Raw genomic sequence first — 22,803 nt, 5'->3', positions numbered from 1 at the left:
TCAGATCAGTACAACCCTTGAGGGGAGGTAGGCACTGCTTAATGTCTTGAACAATTATGTCTTTCATAAGAGGATCATAGAATGTGATGCAAATTATAGATGTATGAACACCTTCATCAAAGGAGGACAGAGTTTGCTGTACTGATGATTACTTGATACTCTGGTGCATGAGCAGGACAGTGACCCTGTAGTCTAGAACAGAGAGAGGACACTTTCTAGCTGCGGCTGGAGTAGAAACTTAAAAGCTGTTACCCAAATGTAATAGCTGTGTTGTAAATGAAAAGTTAAATAAATAGCATGTTTCTTTTGGAGAAAGTGAAGGTGCTTTGGTGTTTAAAAGCTGTCCAACCCCATCTTTGGTTTCTTTGGTCAGTTTACTAATTGACATCTTTTATAAGCTACTGTCTTTCAGAGAGCTGAAAAATTTCAGGTTGAAATATTGCCAAGATACATACATACACACACACACACACATATATATATGTTGTCGTCCCCCATCCTGCTCTGTTCCCCAACCCCCCCAAACACAATGGTGTGAAACTGTCCTGTCTTTTATTTAGCATTTGAGTTCTTTAGAAATTCAATAGCTAAGCCTCCATGTTAACTAGATTAAAACTCCGATGTTTGTTTTTCTGCAAAATTACAGTGAGAGTCCTGCCCTGTCCTTTTTTCCTTTCCTTATTCCTTCAGTGTATGCTTCAGAAATCTTGACAGTCTTTGAAAAATATGCCTGTATACAAACCTGTATTGTGTTTTCTGTGCAAATTTGTTGCACCTGTGAGCTAAAAAAATGCTACTGTGTATCAGTTTTGTTCATTACCAGGAAAATAATGCAAGTGACTTGGAACAATTGAGATTGCTGACTTTTTTTTTTTATTGTAATACTGACTCATATTTTTAACTACTGCTGTTTCAGGGAATCATCTATTATGTCACAACATCCCCCAAGCTAGAAGAATGGTTAGCTAATGAGACAATGCAGGAAGGACTGCGGTTGTGCACAGACCGCAATTATGTTGATGTAGACCCAACATTTAACCCCAATATTGATGAGGATTATGACCACCGTCTAGCAGGGATCTCGAGAGAGAGTTTCTGTATGATATATTTGAACTGGATAGAATATTGCTGCTCTCGAAGAGAAAAGGTAAGTATGAACATGTGAGGAAAGCCATTTGCTATTCTAGGATCGTCTGATTTTTCTCTCCTGTTGGTTTGACTTACAGGCTGGTTTAATATTGATTTTTAAAATAAAGATTTATAGTTGACATATTAATTTATAGTTTTCTGATTTTGATCTTCTGCTCTTGAGATGTGAATTTAAATAAATTCTGTAAGTAGTGTATGATTTAACCTGTTCATTAATGAATTTTTATTTACCAGCTCAAATGAATCAGTTGAATCTTAGGCATTTACCTACATATAAAAGGATATGTTTATAGAATTGATGTGCTTAGATGTCAGTGTTTACAAATCAATCCTAACTTAAACAAAAGACCCCCAAAACCAAATACCTGTTGCCAGCTTATAAGACTGACTGCTTCTTTCTTGGTGGTCATACTATACTGTTCCTTTGGACTGCTGGAATTGTTGGCTTGTGAAAATGATCATCCCATATTCAACCCTTTTCCTCTCTCCAAACCCTTCCACCTTTTAAATAGAAATGTTAGTATGTTTGTAGAGGAATGGTGTGACTTCTTACTGTTCACAAAAAACTGTTTTTGTCTAGTCAAGTAGTGTTGCCTTTGAGAATAAGCAGAAATTGATTGATATTAAAGGGACAGGGATATAATTGAAATTTATGTGTTTAATGAGGGATCTGAGATTTCGGAGTTCAGCTTTACTTTGGAGGTAAAAGATTAGAAGCCCATTTTAACAGGTGTAAGATTTTAAAGCATTCTGCAGTGAAATGACAGCAGCCGAAGAAAATTGTTTCTTCCCAGTCACTATCTTGTGAAATATTTTGTGTAGGTATTGAAAAATCAGGTTTGATCACTTGAATGAATGATACTATTATCTAGGGCATTATATACCCTATCCAGCTACTACTGGCTTTGAGCTGAGGGTGAGTTTTCCCCAAATAAAGCTGTAGTCCAGGGAAGTTTTCAGTTAATTCAGAATTATACACTCCTAACCAGTAAGTGAGAATCCACTTTATTCACTAAATATATTTTTGTCTTAACCCCATAATTTTGCTAATCAACAGTTTGTCTACAAGTTACAGTATCCGTGAGAAATGTTGCGTGCATCTGTTCAACTCAGTCTTATTTCAAATACAGAAAGCGTGTGTCTGCCTTTACAAGTACTCCACATACTTGCAAAACTTTTTAAAAAAGAATTCCTATTGAAAGTCTGAGCAAGAGTAACTGGTGTGATAGGTACCTGTGCACACTTGAGTTTGTGTACCTTTGTATGTTTTTGGGTCTTCTTACTCCTTCTGGCAGAGTATTTTTCCGTGACAGTTTCTCCATTCACCTGACTATTTCTTTTTTCTTTTGTTACTACAAGCCACTGGATTCAAGTAAAGACTCACCCCTGGTGACGTTGTGTTATGGACTGTGTGTTCTAGGGCGGAGAGCATTGGGAACAGCTTCACATCATATGTCTAGGTAATAAAATATTGTTGTTATAAGCTGCTCTTCATCAAAATCCCTCAGGGTTCCTATGTCAGGTATCAGATGAGTACCTCTTCATAAAAGGAACAGATATTTAATGTCATCTTTCCTTAAACTGGACAGATATGCTATGTAACCTGTCTTTGTTATAACAGCCAGTGAAATGTAACCAAAGAATAGCAAATGAGGGAGAACATGAATTTGAGCATTTTGTTTTAGTGAACTAATGCAAGGTGAGAATTCTGGTGTGGTTAAGCACCAGTGACAGCTAGTGAAAAAACAAGAACTGGCTGAGTTCTAAAAGTGAGCTTCTTCAGCTGCTCCAAGTATGTGCCCTATATGGAAATAGGGGGAAGAGGAGGACCGCTTCTTAAAATGAAGAACACACATGTCCTGATGGAATTTAGATCAGAGCGTTGTGATAAGTTTCACAGTTTAGCTGGCTCTGTGGGAAGCAGTTGTGTTTTGTACAAATCTCCTTCAGTGCAACTCTGTCATCATATGGCAACCTCTGTCTTGCAGACTGACAGCCTCAACTTACTTTGGAAAGCAAATGTAAAATATAGGTGTATGTTTCAGGATATCACAAGGTGATGGCTTAAAAAGAAAATAAAAAGAGGCATAATCAGATGTGGAAGCTATTGGTCAGCTGGGTGCCGACTGTGAAACCTGTTTTACTTCACTGTCACAGAAACTGTTGGCTGATTCTTCTAAGTACCAGCCAATTGCCCCCTGAAGGTCTCACAGATACAGAGTTGCAAGAGTGATCAGAGCATATTTGATTTTTCACTCTTAAGTTAGCTTAGTAAAAGAAAATGATGCCTTTAAGCATGAGGAAGTTGTCGAGATTTTTATTCTGTACTAAAGCATGCACAACTGAAGGTACATATCCTTCTTAACTGGTCTATTGTGGTGTTACATTCCCTGAAAAATTTTCTCTTTAAAAAAATCTTCAGAATAAAGTCAGATATTCCTCACAGTGTTCCTGTTTACTTTAGTCCATGTAAATAGTCTGTTGCATGTATGGTTTGTTCATTACCTGTTCAGTGCATGTAGACATTTAGTGTCCAAGCTTTGCTTACACACACATCCTTACTCATGTGTTCTCTTCTCCCTGTCTTACCCTGTAAGTTCTCTTTATAGAGAAGAATTGTGTGCCTTTCTGTACAGCTCAGTATTTTCTGCTCTTGTCAGTGATGATAATTGTGGATATGTTTGTATTTCTGTTAATATTTGGGCTGTTTTCTTCTCCCCCCCTTCCCCCAACAGTAATCTGGAATCCTTCTTGTATGGCCTACATGCCCTGTTTAAGGGTGACTTCCGTATATCTTCAATTAGAGATGAATGGATCTTTGCTGACATGGAGTTGCTGAGGAAAGTAGTGGTTCCTGGAATACGGATGTCACTTAAGCTACATCAGGTGAGAGATTACACAAGAAGATGTGTCCAGTTCTTTTCATCTCTGTGCATTCATTCTTTTAAAAATAAGCGGCTGGGAGAAAAAAAAGAAGAGGAGAATTAAAGGGCATGTGATAGAGATGGACAACTGAAAATGAGGGAGTATCATGTTTTGTCCTTTGCTTTATTATAGCTCACCTGGAATGTGATTTTAGAGGAAAAGGGAATGCAGTTTATATTCAGAGCTTGAAAATTACATCAAGTATAGATCAGAGAACATGTCAAGCCTTGTTTGATATCCATCTGGAGATAATTCCCTTATGAACAGCCTCTCTGATATTTTCCCTCCATCTTCCCCTCCCCACATATATGTTACTGGCTTAAAAGGTTATCATGCCATTCAAAGCTGCACAGCCCTCTACAGCTGCCCGTTGGGAGTTATTTTTTCTTGTTCTTTTTTCTTTGAAGTGTTGTAATAACAGATATTTTGGCATTAGTCATTGATCCTGTCCATAAGGTTTCAGGTGAGAATGAGAGGGTTGCTTTTCAATAAGCTGAAGTTGGGGTTGGTCTTTATAGTGAAGTGAGGGTGAAGATTAACAATCTCAAATTCTGTCCAGCGTGTCTATTAACTAAGGTCAGCAAGTACAAGAAAGCATGTACTGATTGATAAGCACTCGGAGGGGAGGGGGAAGTGTTGGTAGTGTAGAAAAACAGATTGCTTGAAAACCATAGTAAGTAGGCAAATCTTAGTTGCACTTTGTTAACAATAAATAAAGTTGCATTTTTGCCTTCATTGCAGAGTCTAGAAGTCCCCCAAAGCTCGCAGTGATTGAATCAACTCCTTCATGTAACACCTACTCCCCGAATCTAGCAGAATGCGTATAAGTGTTAGGAGTATACGTAGCAAAGTAGAATAATTACAAAATCATTGTTGAAACCAGCAGAAGTACCACTTCAACAATTCTGAAGTGTTCTCAGTATATTTGGTTGTTACTGTGCAGAATGGGCTTGAATTAAGTCAGAGAATGGAAAGTGAGAAAAACAGAAATATCTCTAACAATGGAAGAAGCTTTTTTCTGAATGTTACTGTATTAATCTATAAAGGGTGATTTTATTCACTTGCAGTACAATAGCATATTGAGGCTTCAGCCAGTGTTGGGAATCTAGCTATTAATCACTATCCTTTTTATCCAGAAAGTAATGTGACCTAATACTGAACTGAACTTGCAAATTTTGTAGTTTTATTTGACTGGTAGTAATGCAAGTTGTGTGATAGTATCTGTGCTGAAATAGTCTGTCATCAAGTATTAATGTGAACTTCTTAATAGAAAATACAGATAAACCTTATTGTTTTTCTTCCTATTGCTATTTTCATAGAATACAGTCTCAGTGAATAATCAGTGCTTCACTTAAGTGTGTTTTACAGTTGGAGATTTGTGAATAAGTAAAGAAGCTAAAACTAAAATGCTTCTGCAGGCAATATAAAAAGATGTAAACCTAGTGTAAAATTCAACTAGAAATTTACTTGAATCAGTAACAGGCAGGTCCTTCCAATTGTTTTTAAGTTAAAGGAAGCAAATGGAACTAATCCATTTAAAAGAGGTCATCTTTAACAATGTTCTTTAGGTATCTGGTATTTTGGATGTCTACCTTTGTGCAATGCACTGAGCCTTTCAAGGGTTTGAGGTGTGAAATGTTTGATTTGAGTAGTTACATCTGAAACGTTAATCATATCTTACTGAACATGTGTTCTTGGAAACAGGATCACTTTACTTCTCCAGATGAATATGATGATCCTTCTGTCCTTTATGAAGCCATAACAACCCATGAAGAAAATCTAGTTATAGCACATGAAGGGGACCCTGCATGGCGGAGTGCAGTTCTTTCCAATTCTCCCTCCCTCCTTGCTCTGCGTCATGTGATGGATGATGGCACTAATGAATATAAAATCATTATGCTGAATAAGCGCTATCTCAGTTTCAGGGTCATTAAGGTAAGCTTTGTGCATGTTCCACAAAGTGACAATATGCTGTAGTATATTTTAATAACTATACCAAACTGCTACTTCAACTCAAATCATTACTTCCTTGTTACTGATCTGTCGTTGCTAGGGCTGCTTCTTCTCATACTAGTGGAAATATTTCATCAGAAAATCAGTCGCTGACGTAAAATATCTTATTTCTCATGCCATTCTTAGATTTGCTTTTTTTCTCACTGTTGCAGCCTGTGTCCGTAAGTTCAGCCTTCTAAAGAAGTGAATATGAGTGCTTGCAGTTCTGCAGTGCAATGTTACATACACTCGTGAAGGCCTAGGTATAGCAAAGCAGTCTTCACACACTCTCATTGTTTCACTTTCTGACACAGCCTTTCTACTTGGCTTCTGTCTGTCACCTTTTGCAGGTGAATAAGGAGTGTGTGCGTGGCCTGTGGGCAGGACAACAACAGGAGCTTGTCTTCCTGCGTAATCGTAATCCAGAAAGAGGAAGTATCCAAAACGCAAAACAAGCTCTGAGGAACATGATCAATTCCTCTTGTGACCAGCCAATTGGATACCCAATCTACGTCTCACCTTTGACTACTTCCTATTCAGATAGTCATGAACAGCTTAAGGAGATTCTCGGGGGAGCTATCAGCTTAGGAAACATCAGAAACTTCATAGTGTCTACATGGCACAGGTGAGCTGAGGAAATCACTTCTCATTGGTGTGTGTTCATGCTCTCATATTCCACTAACTAGTCTCCTATATGACTACCACAGCATAATTGATAATATTCAGTTGCACAAAAGTAAATAAGCCTTGGTTTTTATTTCAGACACATCTGTACCATATAGCAACTGCTTTGGTACAGGATTAATCTTCAAGGCCTACAAGTAACGCACCACAAACTATGTAAGTGACAGCTCAGAAAAAACAGGACAGAAAGTCTAGATGCAAGAACTACAACTTCAGTTTTGATGTCAGTTCTGATTGTGAGAGACAATGCAATTTCTGTATAATTTTTTTTTCAGTACTGTCACTTTTGCAGTCTGTAATATCATCCCTACAGAATCAGGACTATTTGGTAGGGTTCCTGTCTGGCAAACATTTAGCAAGCAAGTGCCACTATTAATGTTGTTAGGGTATGCTCATACTAGCTCAAGCTTAGCTGTTGCTCAGAATTTCATGAGTGCTTATAAAAACACTATACATCAGAGCCAGAACAAGTAACTGGAGTGATACTATAATCCTTCCTCCATATGACGCCTGGGTAACCCAATACAAACTCTTGCTGTCCTGTGTTTTATAGGCCATGAGAACTTTTACTACACTTCTGGCCCCTTATGACTGTGGCTTCAAAAGCAACAGTGGCAGCTGCGTGTGGCATTCAGAAATGTGTGTCCCAGTTCTTGCCAGTTCAGGAGCTGGTGCCATAGTTGGAACAGTCCTGTAGCTGTTCTTATGGTCATATTTACACTTGGACATCGACAGCACATCAAAATAGAACATGCTGCTTCACCCCAGAATATGCCACACTTACTACAGTGTGTGGTGTTTGTCTTCTGTTGCCATCTGCCTGTCCGACACATGGATAGAATAACAGGTGAAAGTATGACACAGAACAGTATTTGGATCCAAGCTGTTGTATCCTTTGGGATTCTGAATCCCGGGGCAAATAAAATTGGAAAGGAGTGCTCAGTGTATTTGAGTGCGACAGAAAGAAAATAATAAAAGTAGGAATTGAAGGGAGGAGGAATGTGCTATGGGGTTTTTTGTGTCTATCTATTTATTAATGCAAACAATGTGCTGAAAAGCCTGTATGTACACTGGAAAATGTTGGCTAGCCTACTGTCTGAACATTCAAAAGTCACATGAAAATTTGTGATTCAAATAATTGCAATTTGTGCTTCAAACAACTGTGAGTACATTACTGAAGGTAACAGGAAATCAATACATTAAAAAAACAAAAAAACAACAAACATTATTTTCCTTCTCATCTGAATAGGCAAAGATTTTGCAGTATATGTGTAAGGAGCATAAATTTTACTAAACTGTTACAAAATAACCAGGATGTTCTACCAGCATTTTATATTTAGAATTTTATCGCTTTATTGTACTTCGGAGATAGCATGATTTTTCAACAGCTATTTTATATTAGCATTTGACTTATCATAAATAACTGCTACTTGAATAGCTGTCATGAAGAAAATTGCAATCTCTTAGAAAGCAGTATTTATACTTGCAAAACATATTCTGAGAAAATAAAGTCAGGTTTTATCTGATTTTAGGGAATGCTGTGGATTGTGCAGAGTAAAGCCTTTCACTTGTCATCATAAGGCATTTCTTAGAATCCTGATGATTAGGAGGCCTGACTTAATGTGTCAATTGCATTATGTTTTCAGACTAAGGAAAGGTTGTGGAGCTGGCTGCAATAGCGGTGGAAATATTGAAGATTCAGATGCTGGAGGTGGAGCTTCTTGCACAAGTAACAATGCAACTATCAATGAGTCGCAGAGCAGCATGTCACAAGGAGGAGGGAATGCGACTGCAGGGCAGGGACCTGGAGCAGTACAGCACCCTCCTGTTGCAGCGCATCCCACAACTCTTCCTGCAGCTCATCCACCAACTCATCCCTCCACCCTGGGTAAAGTTAAAATGAAACAAAGCAACAATTTTTTACAAGTACAATCCTATAGCCAGAACTGGCCTTTAAGCTCTTTGGATCAGGCCTAAGTTAAAGGAAAAAGCAAACAGAAGTGACTTAATTATGTAGTGTTAAGACCTACTGGATTAATTTCAAACTCCAGTGCTGTTTTATGCAATGCAAGGTTCCCAAACAGCGATTTGAGCCATAGGGGTGTAGTTGGGCTGGCAAAATAGATTAAGTACCTTTTTATAACACATCTCTACAGATTGGATCTTTTCTGTCATATTGTCTGCAAATGCTAAACTTGTCATTTTTTGTGAATGTCTTTATATTTCTTATTTATACAGTGGAATGGGTTCTCTATTTCCATAGTATCTTAGCTGAATCCTATCCAAGAGTCTGTAGTGATCTTTAGTTAGGGAGGTGATAAAAACAGTAAAGCTGAGAAGAAGCTTTCCAAACACTGTCTCTACTCACAAAGAATACAAAAGTGTATGTAGTTGAATGAACTTTTTGGTTTTTTACACAACTTAAGTAGGTCTATCAGCTGTGGAGAGGTATCTACAAGTACTTATTACAAGAAAAGCAATGACACTAATGCTCATAAATGGCAATTCCTATTTTTCACTTTAAGTGCATTAAATTTTTCTGAATTTGTTTAAAAACAGCTTTTGCTCTAACAAATTTTCTGACTCAATCTTTGAACATCTGGTCAAGCATATTAAGAAAGAATATTTAGTATTTTGAAACATGGACATCTGTACCTGCCTTAAGGCCTTAAGTATGGGAAACTTAAGCATTAATATTAAAAAAACAAATTGTTAATGTGGGAAGAGCAAGGCTGAAGCGTTTTTCAAGCTACTTGTCTTGCGGGGATTGTGAATTGAACAGAGTATGAAATTCCAAGATAAGATGAATGGAATGTATTCAAATGCTCTGCTATATGAAATGCAACAGAGATCTTCTGCAATACAGCTGTTTCAGAAGTTGTTGATTAGACCCATCAGTTTTGTATCTAAGCGCTAAAACATTTGTGTGTCAGAAATCTACTGTGTGTGGGAGGCTGTATCAAACTCTCCTGATTCTGTATCTTTTACTTTTAGGCACCAGTCACAGCTCTCACTCTGTGCAGTCAAGCCTTGTCAGACATTCCCCTGCCCGTGCCTCAGTAGCTAGCCATTCATCTTATTGCTACGGCAGTCGTCATTCATCTCTTCGCACATCCACAACAGGCTTTGTGCCTTGTCGGCGCTCTTCCACCAGTCAGATATCCCTTCGTAACCTCCCATCATCCATCCAGTCCCGCCTATCTATGGTGAACCAAATGGAACCTACTGGCCAGACTGGGGTCAGCGCGCAGCATGGACTGCCCTCTTCTAGCAGCTCCAGCCAAAGCATCCCAGCCTGTAAACAGCATGCCCTTGTGGGCTTTCTAGGGACAGAAGGAGGGAGTAATGCAACTGAAACTCAGTCAGGTGGTAATGCAAGCCCTGCAAATCAAATGCAAGCCAAAAAGGATGACGTTATTTACAGAATCCAGGTGAATAGTCCAGAAGAACAAGTTAACCTATGCTTCCATGTGCTTTTGTTAGTGTTAACGTTATATGTTGTTGAAATCACTACTTTTAAATACATAGTCTGGAATGTCTCAGTATACGACTATTGTGCAGTTACATTTGGAGAACTAATATGAGGAAAAGGTTTTCTGGACAACCAGCCTTCTTGCATGCTTAGACATCCCTGTTTACATTACTTATGTTTTGCTGTAGTGCAGCTTGGAGAATGTCAGCTGAACTCAGTTCCACTTCATACTTAGTTTGCCTTTATTCATTACAACATGTAAAGCTAAACAGCTTCATTTGCAGTGCAGAAAGCAACTAGCTTTTTTCTTATAAACCAAGTAGATTTTCCACAAAAGTAAGTGTAAAAATACTCTCTTTCACTTTCATATGTATTTACTCATTTTCATATGTATTTATTCTTTGGTTATTGCCACAAGTCTGGGTTTACTGAGCAGCAAACAGTACACCATCAACTAAGTTAATCATGGGAGCCTTGCTCATTTTGTGAAGATCCAGAAATTTGTATTCTTGCTCTTCTAGCTTTTATTAGCCCCACATACGTGTCTTTGGCAGTATATTAGTGGGAAACATCAAGAAGTGTGTTTAATAGGATAGATCATACCAAACATGATTTCATTGCTGATATCGCCTCGTTTTAGAGTAATCCTTCGTAAACTTAGTAAACTGCATCGGAGTGGGCAAAGTTAACAAATTAATTTTGCAGGTCTGTGCTTAGTAGCTTTTGTTTGCAGGCAAGGGGCCTTTTATGAAACGCTTATTCCTCTGTGCGAGGAGGATACAGGCAAAGTTGACGTGCTCTTGCACAGTGGACATTATGCAGTTCTCTCTGTCCTTAAACAGGAAGAAGTTTTCTCCTGCTGCCCCTGTGGAAAGGCCAGTTTACTTCAAAACACATCTCAACTAATCATGCTAGTAGATAAATAGTTCTTCAGCCTAACAATAAATTCTCTAAGACCATGTGTCTTATGATACTGTGTAAGAAGTGACAGGCCAGGTCTAACAGCTCATCATCACTTAACTGTTCCCGGCTACTGGACCATGTGCTGCCAATGCTTATGTTGTGCCAGCTCCTCAGACCCTGCCATGAGCCAGTGTAACTGAAAGAAGGGGTGGGAAAGGGAACCAGAGCTGCTGTTTCAGACAGTAGTGAACTGGTATATTGTCAGCTGTGTCTGAAACCACAGCCTAATTTCAAAATTCTGTGCTGCTCGGGCTTTTTCCTAGCCTGGAGCTTGAGTTTCCAAAATTGAAATTGTACAGAAATTGATTTCTATGGGTTGAAGTCAGTTCTCTGGAAGTATGCAGAAGGTTACAGTGTATCTGTTTCTTTTAAATTTTGGCTGAACTAACAGTCAAAACTCAATTCCTACTTATAGTTAATGGATCCCAGTCAAGTACTGGAAGGGATCAACGTGTCAAAAAGGAAAGAGCTGCAGTGGCCAGATGAGGTGATACGGCTAAAAGCTGGAAGAAACAGCTGGAAAGACTGGAGTCCTCAGGAAGGCATGGAAGGCCATGTAAGTTTTGCTTAGAAGTTGACAAGCTAATTTTAAAAAAGGCAGTGTCTTGATTCTATGGCAGTCTGCCTGGATGTTAAGGCCAAATATACATGTAGTAGTTAAGCTGGATCAGCAGCTGTCCTCCAAGTCACTGTTGCTGGAAGAGCAGGTCTAGAATCCTAATTTGAAGCAGAGGGATATTTTTGCAACTGTATCCAAAAGATGCAGGATGATGATTCAAATGTTGTCAACCACCTCTCCTTCCTTGCCTTCTTCCAGCTCTTGTCATGAACAGGCATTGCACTCATTCATCCAGCCTTCATTTTCCTTTCCTTAAAATGTCAGTCTGTGAGTGAATGCGGAAGCTCAATTTACCAATGAGTCCTTGACTGAATGGTTAACAGTATTTGTTTTTAAATGATTCTGATGAAAATAGATCCAAGTAAGATTGTCTTTAGGTGTCTTTTTATTATATAATAGGTATGTGATAGGTGTTTACTTTAAGAAGGAAGTCTGCTGTAACTAAAACTTGCAAAAGCCTATGACTTGAAACTCCATCTCTGTTTTCCCTAGGGGTGTTATATCTGCATTTTATAAAAATTCACTGCATTAGTCAGAAAACTTACCTCCCAATTTAGGCTCTCTTTAGGAGGGAAAAAAACCCAGCTCTATCTTTGAGGCTTTTTGGTTTTTACTGAGGAATACTTTTTTGTGTGTGTGTGTCTGTAAAGATGCTCTGGTGAGTATTCTTTCAGTGATAAATAGTAAAAGGGAAGAGTCACTGACATTGTGTCTGCATTGGTTCATTGATACAACTGTTTTCATTTGGAATATGTCAGTTCTGACAGTTTATAAGAATTTGCTTTGATTGACTGCTTACCTCAGTTGGAGGTGTTATTTATAAATTGGATTCAGGGACTGCATTTTGTTGTCTGAAAGTCCACATCCACATCACTGTGGATGTATGTGCAAACTTCAGGTAAGAAATGGCAATATGCTGATAACACCATGTATACCAAATCTACCTTGATGTTATATGTATGTGAAGGAAGGGCCCTAGAAATGAATTCCTCCTATGAATAATTATATCATAGTTGACCGTCCACTCTTAAGATAGTAGGGTTACCTTGTAGGTAACACCTAGGAGTAGAATGCTGTTGTAAACATTCATAGTTATGTTGGGTTTAGATGTTACACTTTTGGAATTTCCTTGATAGCTGTTGCAGATCAAGAACGTTGTAAAGATGGTGAATATAAAGGGTTATATCGAAACATGTCCTGTTGCCTGGTATCATGGGACAATTTTTTTCAGGAGTTCATGAGTGTGTTTTGCAAACTGCAGCATGCTGACATGTACAGTGACTGATGTTAAAGAAAGATTAAAACAAGAGGATTTGAAGGTCAGAGTAAGCTACTGTTCTGAATGCTTCTCATCTATTTTTGGTGCAGCGTACTGGCAGGTTTTATTTAGAAGAGCATCATTTAACCTAAGAAGAAAGGGGAAAAGCACTAGATTATGCTATGTGTGATTGGGAGGAGAGGCTTTAACTTGATAGTTTCCACTGCCTGCTTCAGCTGCCTGTGGTTAACCATACTAGGATCAGTAAAGCCATTAGCTCTTAGGACAGTCTTCCCTCTCTGACCCTGCGGCTGCGGACCTTTCTGCAGACAGACAGAAATTATTCTTGCCTGCTGAGATGCTGCTCATCAAGCAGTTTATCAGCCAAAGCCAGTGCTCTCGGTATGAGGTTCAGCACTCAGTAGTTTAAAACTTTTCTACTACATAGAAAAAAGCATGTTTCCTAACTTTGCTTTTTATTTTGCTGAGTATACAGTACAGTATATATAATACACAAAGACATTATTAGGGTTTCTTCAAGGATATGAAATTTAGCGCTCCTCTTTGTATTGTAGCTACTTTTTCCAGGACTTTGAGATTAAGGTATACTGTGCATTACCTTTCTATGATACCTGACACTGGCAGGCAGAAGAACCCTTTTCCCCCCAGCAGATTCTTACCACCTCTTGACTATCTAGTGGCATCATTTTCCATGTTGTAAGTCATTTATGGGCATCAAATAAATGCCAGTCATGATAGAAGAGATAGTAAAACTGAGTGTGGGGGGATGGTTGCATTGAGTTACAATCTATATACAACTTCTGCATACACACAGTTTTTAAGGAGCCACAATTTTGATGCCTTTGGAGTCAGCCCATAGCTATCTCAAAGGCACTACTTTTAGGTTGGACAACAAGGATGTGGTACTTGGACTTTATTGGGAAATGTTTTATGTGTCTGGGGATAGAATATTCCTGGCCTCACTCCATACAGCAGCATAAAAAGTTTATTTGGACGGACTTTGATGGAGTCAGACTTGAACAGACTGCTTAAATATCATGCTGTTGCATGAAGCAAAGGGGAACTAAAGATGCCATGCTTTTCTGGCTGAAATGCTCTCCCCGTGGGTGCAGCATAGATCTCATGCAGTGGACAAAGCTGAATCTCCTTCACCCAGTGTTGGAGAAACTGGCAGCTGTCAGCTTGGGTGTAGTGAGGATTAAGGGGGTCTCTTGGATTGGATCTTGGAAGATGTACATTACTTGTGGTTTTCTGTCCTTTTTTCCCCAGCTGTATCTTTAGAACTTTTGAAAACTGTACTGTCCTGGATTTTGTAAAAATTAACTTTATTTGCTTTTTACCTTACCTTGCCTTGAATTTAGCGTTCTTTTCCCACAACTGGCAAATTTGAGGTAATTCTATTTGTTTGGAGCTGGCAATACTTAAAACCATGTTACTGGAGCATCCTTGTCGTTCCTTTGGGGCACCCAGAAGTTAAGGGTATATTTTTTATGGAGGCAGCTGAGCAGAGACATAGAAGGTCATACAAGGGCCTGTATGGAAAAGGGACCTTCTGATGGTCAATATCAGGCAGGATCCTTGGAAGGATCAGATCAAAGTACCTGAATTTGGCCTGTTTTGACAGGACAAGCAATAATGGATTTAAACTAAAGAAGAATAGATTTAGACTGGATATAAGGAAGAAATTTTTTTACAATGAGGGTGGTGAAGCACTGGAACAGGTTGCCCAGAGAGGTGGTGGAGGCCCCATCCCTAGAAACATTCAAGATCAGGCTGGATGGGGCTCTGAGCAACCTGATCGAGTTAAAGCTGTCCCTGCTTACTGCAGGGGGGTTGGGCTGCATGACCTCTAAAGGTCCCTTCCAACCCAAAGCATTCTATCATTCTGTGAATTCTGTAGATCCAAGGGAGTATGGGACAGTAGTTTGTGGCACTGTTTCTGAAACCCTTCCTCTTTATAATACTTTTTCATTTTAAATTATCTTTGAATAATTCATTTAAAAGATCAACCTTGAATTCACAGCGAGTAGGGAACAGAATTAGGGCAAGGGATTTCACTTAGAGGAGACAGTAGGTTACACCTAACTCCTGATAAACTACAGTTCTGTGCTATTATGTGCTGCACACCACTGAGGTATTTTAAGACTATTACAGCTAGAGCATCAAAATATCCCAAATCTGTAAGTGTACACTTTTTTCAGCTGTTACTAACTTTGCATGAACTGTTTTGTTCTGATTTGGGTCAAGTTATTTGTTCCTGCTGAAATTCAAATCAAAGGCTGGCTGTTCTCAGGTAAGCTACAGATCTCCAGCAAGATTTCAATGAGTAGCTTACCTGTGGGTATGTTGTCACTGAAAAATGAGCAACTAAGTCGGTATAGCACTTATTATTGCTCCTTTTGCCCTATAAGAGTCTGAAATTATTGGCCACAACTTTGATACAGCAGCTGTCCCTATGGAACTTATGTTTTATTATACATTTTTTTTCCCCCCCAGGTGATTCACCGCTGGGTGCCTTGCAGCAGAGATCCAAGTAGTCGGTCCCATATAGATAAAACCATCCTGCTGGTTCAAATCGAAGATAAATATGTTGCTGTTGTTGAAACTGGAGTCCTTGAACTTGGGGCTGAAGTGTAAATCTTTTTGAGACTGAAACTTCCCCTTCTCCAATGGCTCAGAAGAGAGAAGGGTCCAGAAGAAGCAGCTCCCAGGACGTGAAACTTCGGTCCAGTTGTAGGAAAGGACTTGAAACACAGATTTGTCTCAGTCACTTTCCCCAAATAAACAAGTGTAAGAAATTTTTTTAAGTTGTTAGCTGCTGAAGAAACATTTGCATGAAGGATAGATTTGTTGAGACATATCTTTTTGTTTATGAATTTTGTTTATGCATTGCGTAATGCTTTAAATCAACAAACTTTTCAGTTCTAAGATCAGAGCACCTCATATTTTTCTAATTGTTTTGCCAAAAATTGCCATGTCTTGTCACAGAATGCGTGGAATTCATCCACCTTATTTTAAAGAAATTGACTACAAACCTTCAGTTTGGTGAAACAGTGTAAGGGGTTTGGGCATGGCAAGAAGAGACTGAACAGATGTATAGATTCTTATTCCTTATGAGCTAAACATTAATGAGAACTGCACTAATTTTTTTACAGCAATGCACTAAAAACAACCCTGAGATTGCTGAGAACATTTATTTATATATATAAATATAAGTATATAAAATACCATTATTTAAATTGCCTTTGGGATTAATCCCCTCCCTCTCCATATACATGTTGATGGTAAGGGCTGTGCCATGGGTTTGGTTCTATGTTCTGTATTTTGTACAAGTGCATTTGCTGCATCCTCTTCACAATAAATGGTAAAATAGCAAATACATAGAAAAGCACCTGAGTATCCCTGTGCTACATCAGACTCTATTGTGGTGGCAGTGGTACCTCAAATCTGTACAACATGTCTAGCTTTAAATTGGACCCCAACATACTACCTTTCATCTGTCCTCCCTTCGCTAGCCATGACTACTTTGCTTCTTTATGCCCAGAGCTGGTATGTTGTTCCATTGGCTCTTCTCTGGCAGAGATGGTTGTTCAAGTTTTGTAGGGGGAGGTGCAGGTCCACGATTACTTCATGGATGCTTGAAGGTTTTTTTTTTTTATTCCATCCAATTTAAAAAGAGAAAACAGCAACAACAAAACCCCCAAAACCAAAACAACAAAAAAACAACAGAAACTTGACTTTAGCTTTTAAAGAGCTTTTATAGAAGGCACAGCCCTACACTTGTATCGCTTGTACCACCTTGCCTTTTCTTTCCCTTTAGTCTTCATTCTTTTCTATAACTTGAATTTTATTTTCTGTGATTATATATTCTATGTAAGTGTAATTTGAGTATTTATAACTGTGAAGTTGAATTATTCATGTGTTACATATCCTAGGTTTTATTGTATTTTTTTAAAAGTGTGTATTCAGGGAAACAAGTAACTCAGAACTATCATGGGAGTGTGAGAGGGAAACTGGTTTGTTCTTGACTTGCAGTTCCTATGACTCACTTCTCTTAATCCGTAAGAAAAAAATGTACCTGTTGTGATTGTTTCCTGTTTCTGACCTGTAATTATATAGGACTCTGTGGAAACTGCACATAGTCCTAGCTTTTGGGAGCAGCCATCTTCTTCCCAGTCACCTCCGCTTCTTTATGTGTAACGTAACCGGAAAAGACTTCTGATATACCACAGAGGTTATTGTAATTATTTCTCTGACGTCAGAGAAACCTTGTCCATTATGTACCTAACATAAGAGTGAAATTATATGGGTTGAGAAAAAACAAAGGAAGAAACAGCTACCTAAGAAATACTGGTATTCCGACTCAAGTCACTGTATGCCATCTAGCCATGAAAGGGTAAGTCTGCGTGCCTGGTAACTAGTCAATTCTAGATACTGTTCCCAGTGAATTATACTGGGGCCTTGCTTAATCACATACTATGCAAACTTGTACTCTAAGTACTGTGCATCTTATGGTTGCGTATTACTATTTGGTTTGTGCATATACAGTCCCGTTCAATCTTGGTATAAATGCACAGTTCTGGATCTGCCACCACTGAAATAATTTTGCTGTTCCACACAGTTTATCACATATGCACATTATAGTGTAGTTGAATTCATCCTCCTGCATATCTGAAAATGTAGTACAGTAGATGAACTTTCTTCAGCAGTCTGGTAATGTTGCTGTCAGGAATGAAGACGATGTGTACGTTTTGAATTGAAGGTGTTTTAGTTAAGTTTTTATTCTGTGTCCTTCCCTTCAGGTAATTACAGGGTTTCCTGTATCACTAGGCATATTGTTCCATTTTAGAAAGAGGAATTTGTTTGAAAATAGGCCTCCGTTTGATAGTAGTTGCACGAGGATTTTTTCCTGTATTGAAACCTTGAGGTAAACAAATGACTGAAAAACAAAAGACATAGGTCTGTTTTTTGGGTTGGTTGTTTTTTGGTTTTGTTTTTTGAAACTTGACTGAAGCAACTTTCAGTATGTTAAGCCTGGCTCTGAACAATCTTTTTCACTCTCTTCAGGGCAAGGTAATGACAATGTCCATTGCTGGTATTAGACACGATAGGAATTGATGGCTTGTTAACATAAAAATTCTGGAGAATATGTAACTGCCTGGAATTAGGTCAGTAAACGGGAGATGAGGGGAAAAAGAAAGGCCTTTTTTTAAGGGGCAAAGAGGATGGATCTCTCTCTTTTTTTTTTTTTTTTTTTTATCTTAAGGCTTTTGGTGTGTTGTCTTCAGGAGATAGATTTCAGTGTGGGCAGTTAACAGGTTAATACCTTCTTTCAGGTATTCAGCAAACACCTGTTGTGAAGCCATTCACATAGTGCTCGTACCTATTCCAGATCTGCTCAACAGAAACCACCTAGTTGAAATTTCACTCTTCCATAAGGCTTTAAGTTTTCCTCCATTCAGAACTGTTAAGATTCATATATGGTTTTATGTTGGTTTGTGCAAAGTCTTGATTTCCACTGTGCAAGTGACAAAACAGTGTTTGTTTTTCTTCTAACTTCATGCAGGATAGATCTGTCCATGGAAACCTCTGTTTCAGGTGGAGATAATTTCATCTTTTGTTTCCTTTTCTTGTGGCCTTTGTCTTGATGCGTACTATTTTTTTCTCCTGTTGTGAGTATGGAAAAGATGGGTATTTTCAAACTAGTCTTGTCAGTCCAGATTGAGCATAGAGCAGACTTTTTTTTTTTTATATCTTTCTAAGCTTTCATGAATACCCATTGTAGATGAGTCCTTAACTCTGTCCACTTGCATTGTGTGATATTCTCTTGCCATAAGAACATTCCAGTTGAGTCCTGTTGTTTTAGCTTCCAGGTAGATCCCAATTTATTTTGTTTATTGCAGATTTCTTTAAAGGTGGTATCTATGTGTATGCACGTAAGGACTTACTGCTCCCTAAAACAAATACTCAATTACAGAAAAGTGCTTGAAAACCCCACTAATCAGATTACATTCATTGGTAAAAATGGCTGCTATTTAATTTTTTAAAACCTCTTCCCATTTCATCTCCCTGTGAAATCTTTTAAAATGTTCTGATTAAAACAAGCAAACAAACCCCTAAAACGTGTATGTGACACCACTGATGACCCCTAGACTTCTGTGCCACTTGCATTGTGTGATATTTGTGATAAATTCTGGGAATCTCTTGTGATTCAGCATTTATGAAGTGATTTCAGAGTTGGGGGAGGAGAGCAAGGGGGAAGATGATGATGATGACTGTTTTTTAAGGTAATTCCATGTAGGTTGAATGATCCTATAGCCACTTGGCCTGGGACATTTGGCATGTTTCTGTTGAGTGGTGATCTCGATTTTTCCAGTCAGCTCTGTAGTTCGTCACCAGCCATTCCTTACCCCCATGTTCACAACCCCTTTGGGAACTGAAGAACTCTTCCGAGAAGCCCAGATGACTGGTGAGGTGAAAGATGAAGACATGTGGCAGAGGTCCATGCCCTTGGCTGTTTGGCAAGTGGCCATAAAGCTTGGTCTGGACTAGGGTGTGAGGGGCGACGGGGGGAGAAGAGATGCCTTTCAATTGGATTCAACTTCAGATCATTTGTCTGATAATGCACGCAACACTATACAGCCTAGGAGTGTAGATACAAAGACTGCTTTAAAGATCTTTCTCAATTACAGAACTCTTCATTCACAAAATGGAGCAGGGTAGATTGCATTTCTTACCATTAACGATATTATTCAAATATTATTCAACTTACTGGATTTGGAGTTATACCATCACAGGTTTTATGTACTTAATTTTATTAAGGGATTTTATACCTATTATATAGGCATCTATTCTTTTCTTGTTTGGCTTGCTATTTGATAATCTAATGCAGTACATTCAGTGGCGCTGGACTCTTTCAGAAATGATACTGGTAATTACTGGTGCCTTAGTAAAAAAGTGGGTACATAACACCTTGGTGGAAAGTAAAGCATGTGGCTTGTTTTACCCCAGCATGATACGCATATCTCCAAAAAGGTGATTAAGATGGCTGCTCCAAAAGATTTGGGGAGTATATGTACATCACTTGGTCACAAACATCTGAATATGAACAATTTTTATGACTTCTGGTATGCACAGTTTGAATAGATAATCCCAGTACACCCAGTCCACAATGCTGAAAGATGGCGATCGAGCAGCTGGATATGTTAACTCATTACACAGACACCCCCAAAAGCTTGACAAGAAGCTGCTGGTTAGGAAATGGAGGGAGAGGGGAGTAGAGCAGAAATGAGAGGATAGCTTTGGTTTTTCATGGACAATGAAAATATACATTGCCTCTACCAGCAACCGGATACCTTGCCAGGGATAGGGATATATGTACCTGCGTGTCTGAGTGTGTATGTGTCTGCGTGTGTTATTGGAAACAGCCTGTAAATATTGTAGCTGTTTAAAATGGAAAAGGCAGAGAGTTTTTTGCAACATGTTGCAGCAAAAGGACAGTATTGACAGTGGAGAAACACTGAGAAATAAAAAAAAAAACTTTTTTCACTTGTTGTCATTTATTGCACTATTACATTCTCTTAAGATGTCATTCTCACAAATTCCCTGTAAGGGGACTTTTCCCTGTAAGGACTATTTTAAGTTTACTCAAATCACCCTTTAAGGAAGGATTCTCTTATTTTAAAATTATTTCTCTTACGTAGTTCTAGTAGTAGAAAGGAAAACCTCAGCTATTCCTATCTTACTGCCTGTTTTCATGCTTTTACATAAGTATGAGTGCCATGGTGCCCTCTCTTCTGCAGTTAAAACATTTCTCTCTTGTCCTTCTTGAAGCATTTTCTCTATTTATCATAGATTTCCTTTCTCTCTGAAACTTTTTTCCAAAGCCCAGAGCACTATTGTACTGTCTTTATGCTTGGTAATTTTCCATTCTTCCTACTTTCAGGGAAATATTTTACCCGGTGTGGTTTAATCAGTGATTTCTGACTTTCTGCTGTCCTTGATCTGATAGCCAAGTGCAGCATTGTGTAAAGTCCTGATGAACGCTACACTTGCATGAAGCACTTTTTGATGCAGTGATACTAATTTAAAAATACTCAGCTGCTGTCTGTACGCTGTCTCAAATGTCTTCATGCTAGTACAGAGAATTACACCATCACCTTGTCCCTCTGAGTTAGAAGTGAAATGTTTTCAAATGTGAAAATGATGGTGATTTATTCATTGGACGGCTCTGGATGTTTCAAATGAAAGATTGGATGTTTCCTTTTTTAAAAATCAAAACATTATCCATCTACTGGAACTTGCTTCTGTTTGCCTGTACTAGACAAGGTGACTTGACCAACAGCTGCTTCAGGCCTTAATTTATGAATGAGAGTACAAATGTAACAAGTGTTCTTAAGGGAAAACAAGTCCTTTTTAATCAAAGCTAGCGTGTCCCGTTGAAAACAGCAAAAGGTCTGTAATGGATGTGCTTACAAAAAGCAGCTGGGGTTCCAGCTATGTTTTTAACAGTGATTATCAAAAAAGGACATGAGCGGCACTTCCAGTGTGATTTAGGGGTGGTGAAGGAGAAGCTGGATTGATGCTGTAGTCCACTGTTTCTTGCTGTTGGCGTCAGCCTAAGGACGACTTCTGGTAGAAATTGTGGAGGACTAGAGCCCTGGTTAGTAGTTGGAGTCTATTTACTGCCTCAGCTTTGCCCGAGAGGAATCCAATTCATGTGCTCCCAGACTGCGTATCCGTGTGAGCCAATCTCTGGGAACTGGGAACAGGAGGTTTGCTTCAAACATACACTTAGTCTGTGTGAGTGTCATGCCTATCACATGGCTTCCTTGTAATGCCAAAGATGATCCTGTATTGTGTTTTTAATCGGCCTTCCTCTGAAAAACAATTCTTTTTAGAAAGGAGCCAGTGACTATGCAGGTGCTACTTGGGTTCCAGCAGAACATCGCCATGCTTACCTTCGAGCATCTCTTAAGAGAGTTTTCACTGTTGGTTGGATCAGCTTAAATCGATTTTGCTCTGGCTCATCAGAAAGTAGTTGGGTGGTTTGGTTTTTTTTCTTTTTTTCTTTTTCCCCCTAGAGGTACTGGTGCAGAACACCTTGTCATATGGCAGCACTAACAGCATATAGCGTTGGCAATGCAGGGTACCAAAGTGCTTTTGGTGGAAACGCAAGCTACTCAAGAAATGAGCTCCCACAGTTAAACTGCTTGTGCAGGAGGTTTTTTTCCTGGGGTTCAGCCTTCTGGGCTTTGCTACATAAACGGAAAGAGCACCCAGTTATGCTGTGACTGTAAACAAGGGAAAACTTTGGATGGACTGACATACTGGCTGAGCATTTTGGTTCCTTTTCAGCTCCCTCTTCTGCCTTTCTACTTTTGTAACTGCAAAGTCAGGTTATTTGGGGCCTCCTTCAGTTTGTCAAAAAAGCGTTGAGCCATTAGCTGTGCCAGAAACACATCCGAGAAGGGTGCAGGTGCGGAGCAGCAGCAGCTCTCCGTTAGCGCTGCCGCTTAGGTTTATTGGAGTAAATAACGCGTGCCCTGCGCGGTAGGATTGTGAAGCTTGAAAGGTATTGGGGAGGAAAGGGGGAGGAAAGGGGGAGGAAAGGAGCTTGACCATGTCAGGACTCAGAGAGAGAAATGTCACCCTCGGCGGGTGCGTGGAGGAGCCTCTACCTTCAGGTCTCGCTCAGTAGCGGCTTTTCCAAGGCGGCCG

General features: G+C 39.1%; 1 protein-coding gene across 5 annotated transcripts in view; it reads left to right on the top strand.

Moving 5' to 3' along the window:
* Positions 1-18,330, top strand: part of PCNX1 (pecanex 1) — a 91,328-nt gene extending 72,998 nt beyond the window's left edge. For 2 of the 5 annotated variants that reach the window (XM_075713163.1, XM_075713160.1), the window contains 9 exons: positions 917-1,147; positions 2,509-2,609; positions 3,885-4,035; positions 5,779-6,009; positions 6,417-6,691; positions 8,397-8,597; positions 9,740-10,181; positions 11,601-11,741; positions 15,580-18,330. In XM_075713163.1, coding sequence (XP_075569278.1) covers positions 917-1,147; positions 2,509-2,609; positions 3,885-4,035; positions 5,779-6,009; positions 6,417-6,691; positions 8,397-8,597; positions 9,740-10,181; positions 11,601-11,741; positions 15,580-15,720 — 1,914 coding nt within the window. In that variant the 3' untranslated portion in view covers positions 15,721-18,330. Of the gene's footprint in view, positions 1-916; positions 1,148-2,508; positions 2,610-3,884; positions 4,036-5,778; positions 6,010-6,416; positions 6,692-7,303; positions 7,598-8,396; positions 8,639-9,739; positions 10,182-11,600; positions 11,742-15,579 lie in introns of those variants that run through there. The other 3 variants (XM_075713162.1, XM_075713161.1, XR_012831148.1) reach the window with 2 other exon arrangements.
* The last annotated feature ends 4,473 nt before the right edge of the window (positions 18,331-22,803 follow it).

Source organism: Pelecanus crispus, chromosome 6 (genome assembly GCF_030463565.1).
Source record: "Pelecanus crispus isolate bPelCri1 chromosome 6, bPelCri1.pri, whole genome shotgun sequence".
Taxonomy (NCBI): domain Eukaryota; kingdom Metazoa; phylum Chordata; class Aves; order Pelecaniformes; family Pelecanidae; genus Pelecanus; species Pelecanus crispus.
This window is presented reverse-complemented; position numbering and strand designations above follow the sequence as displayed.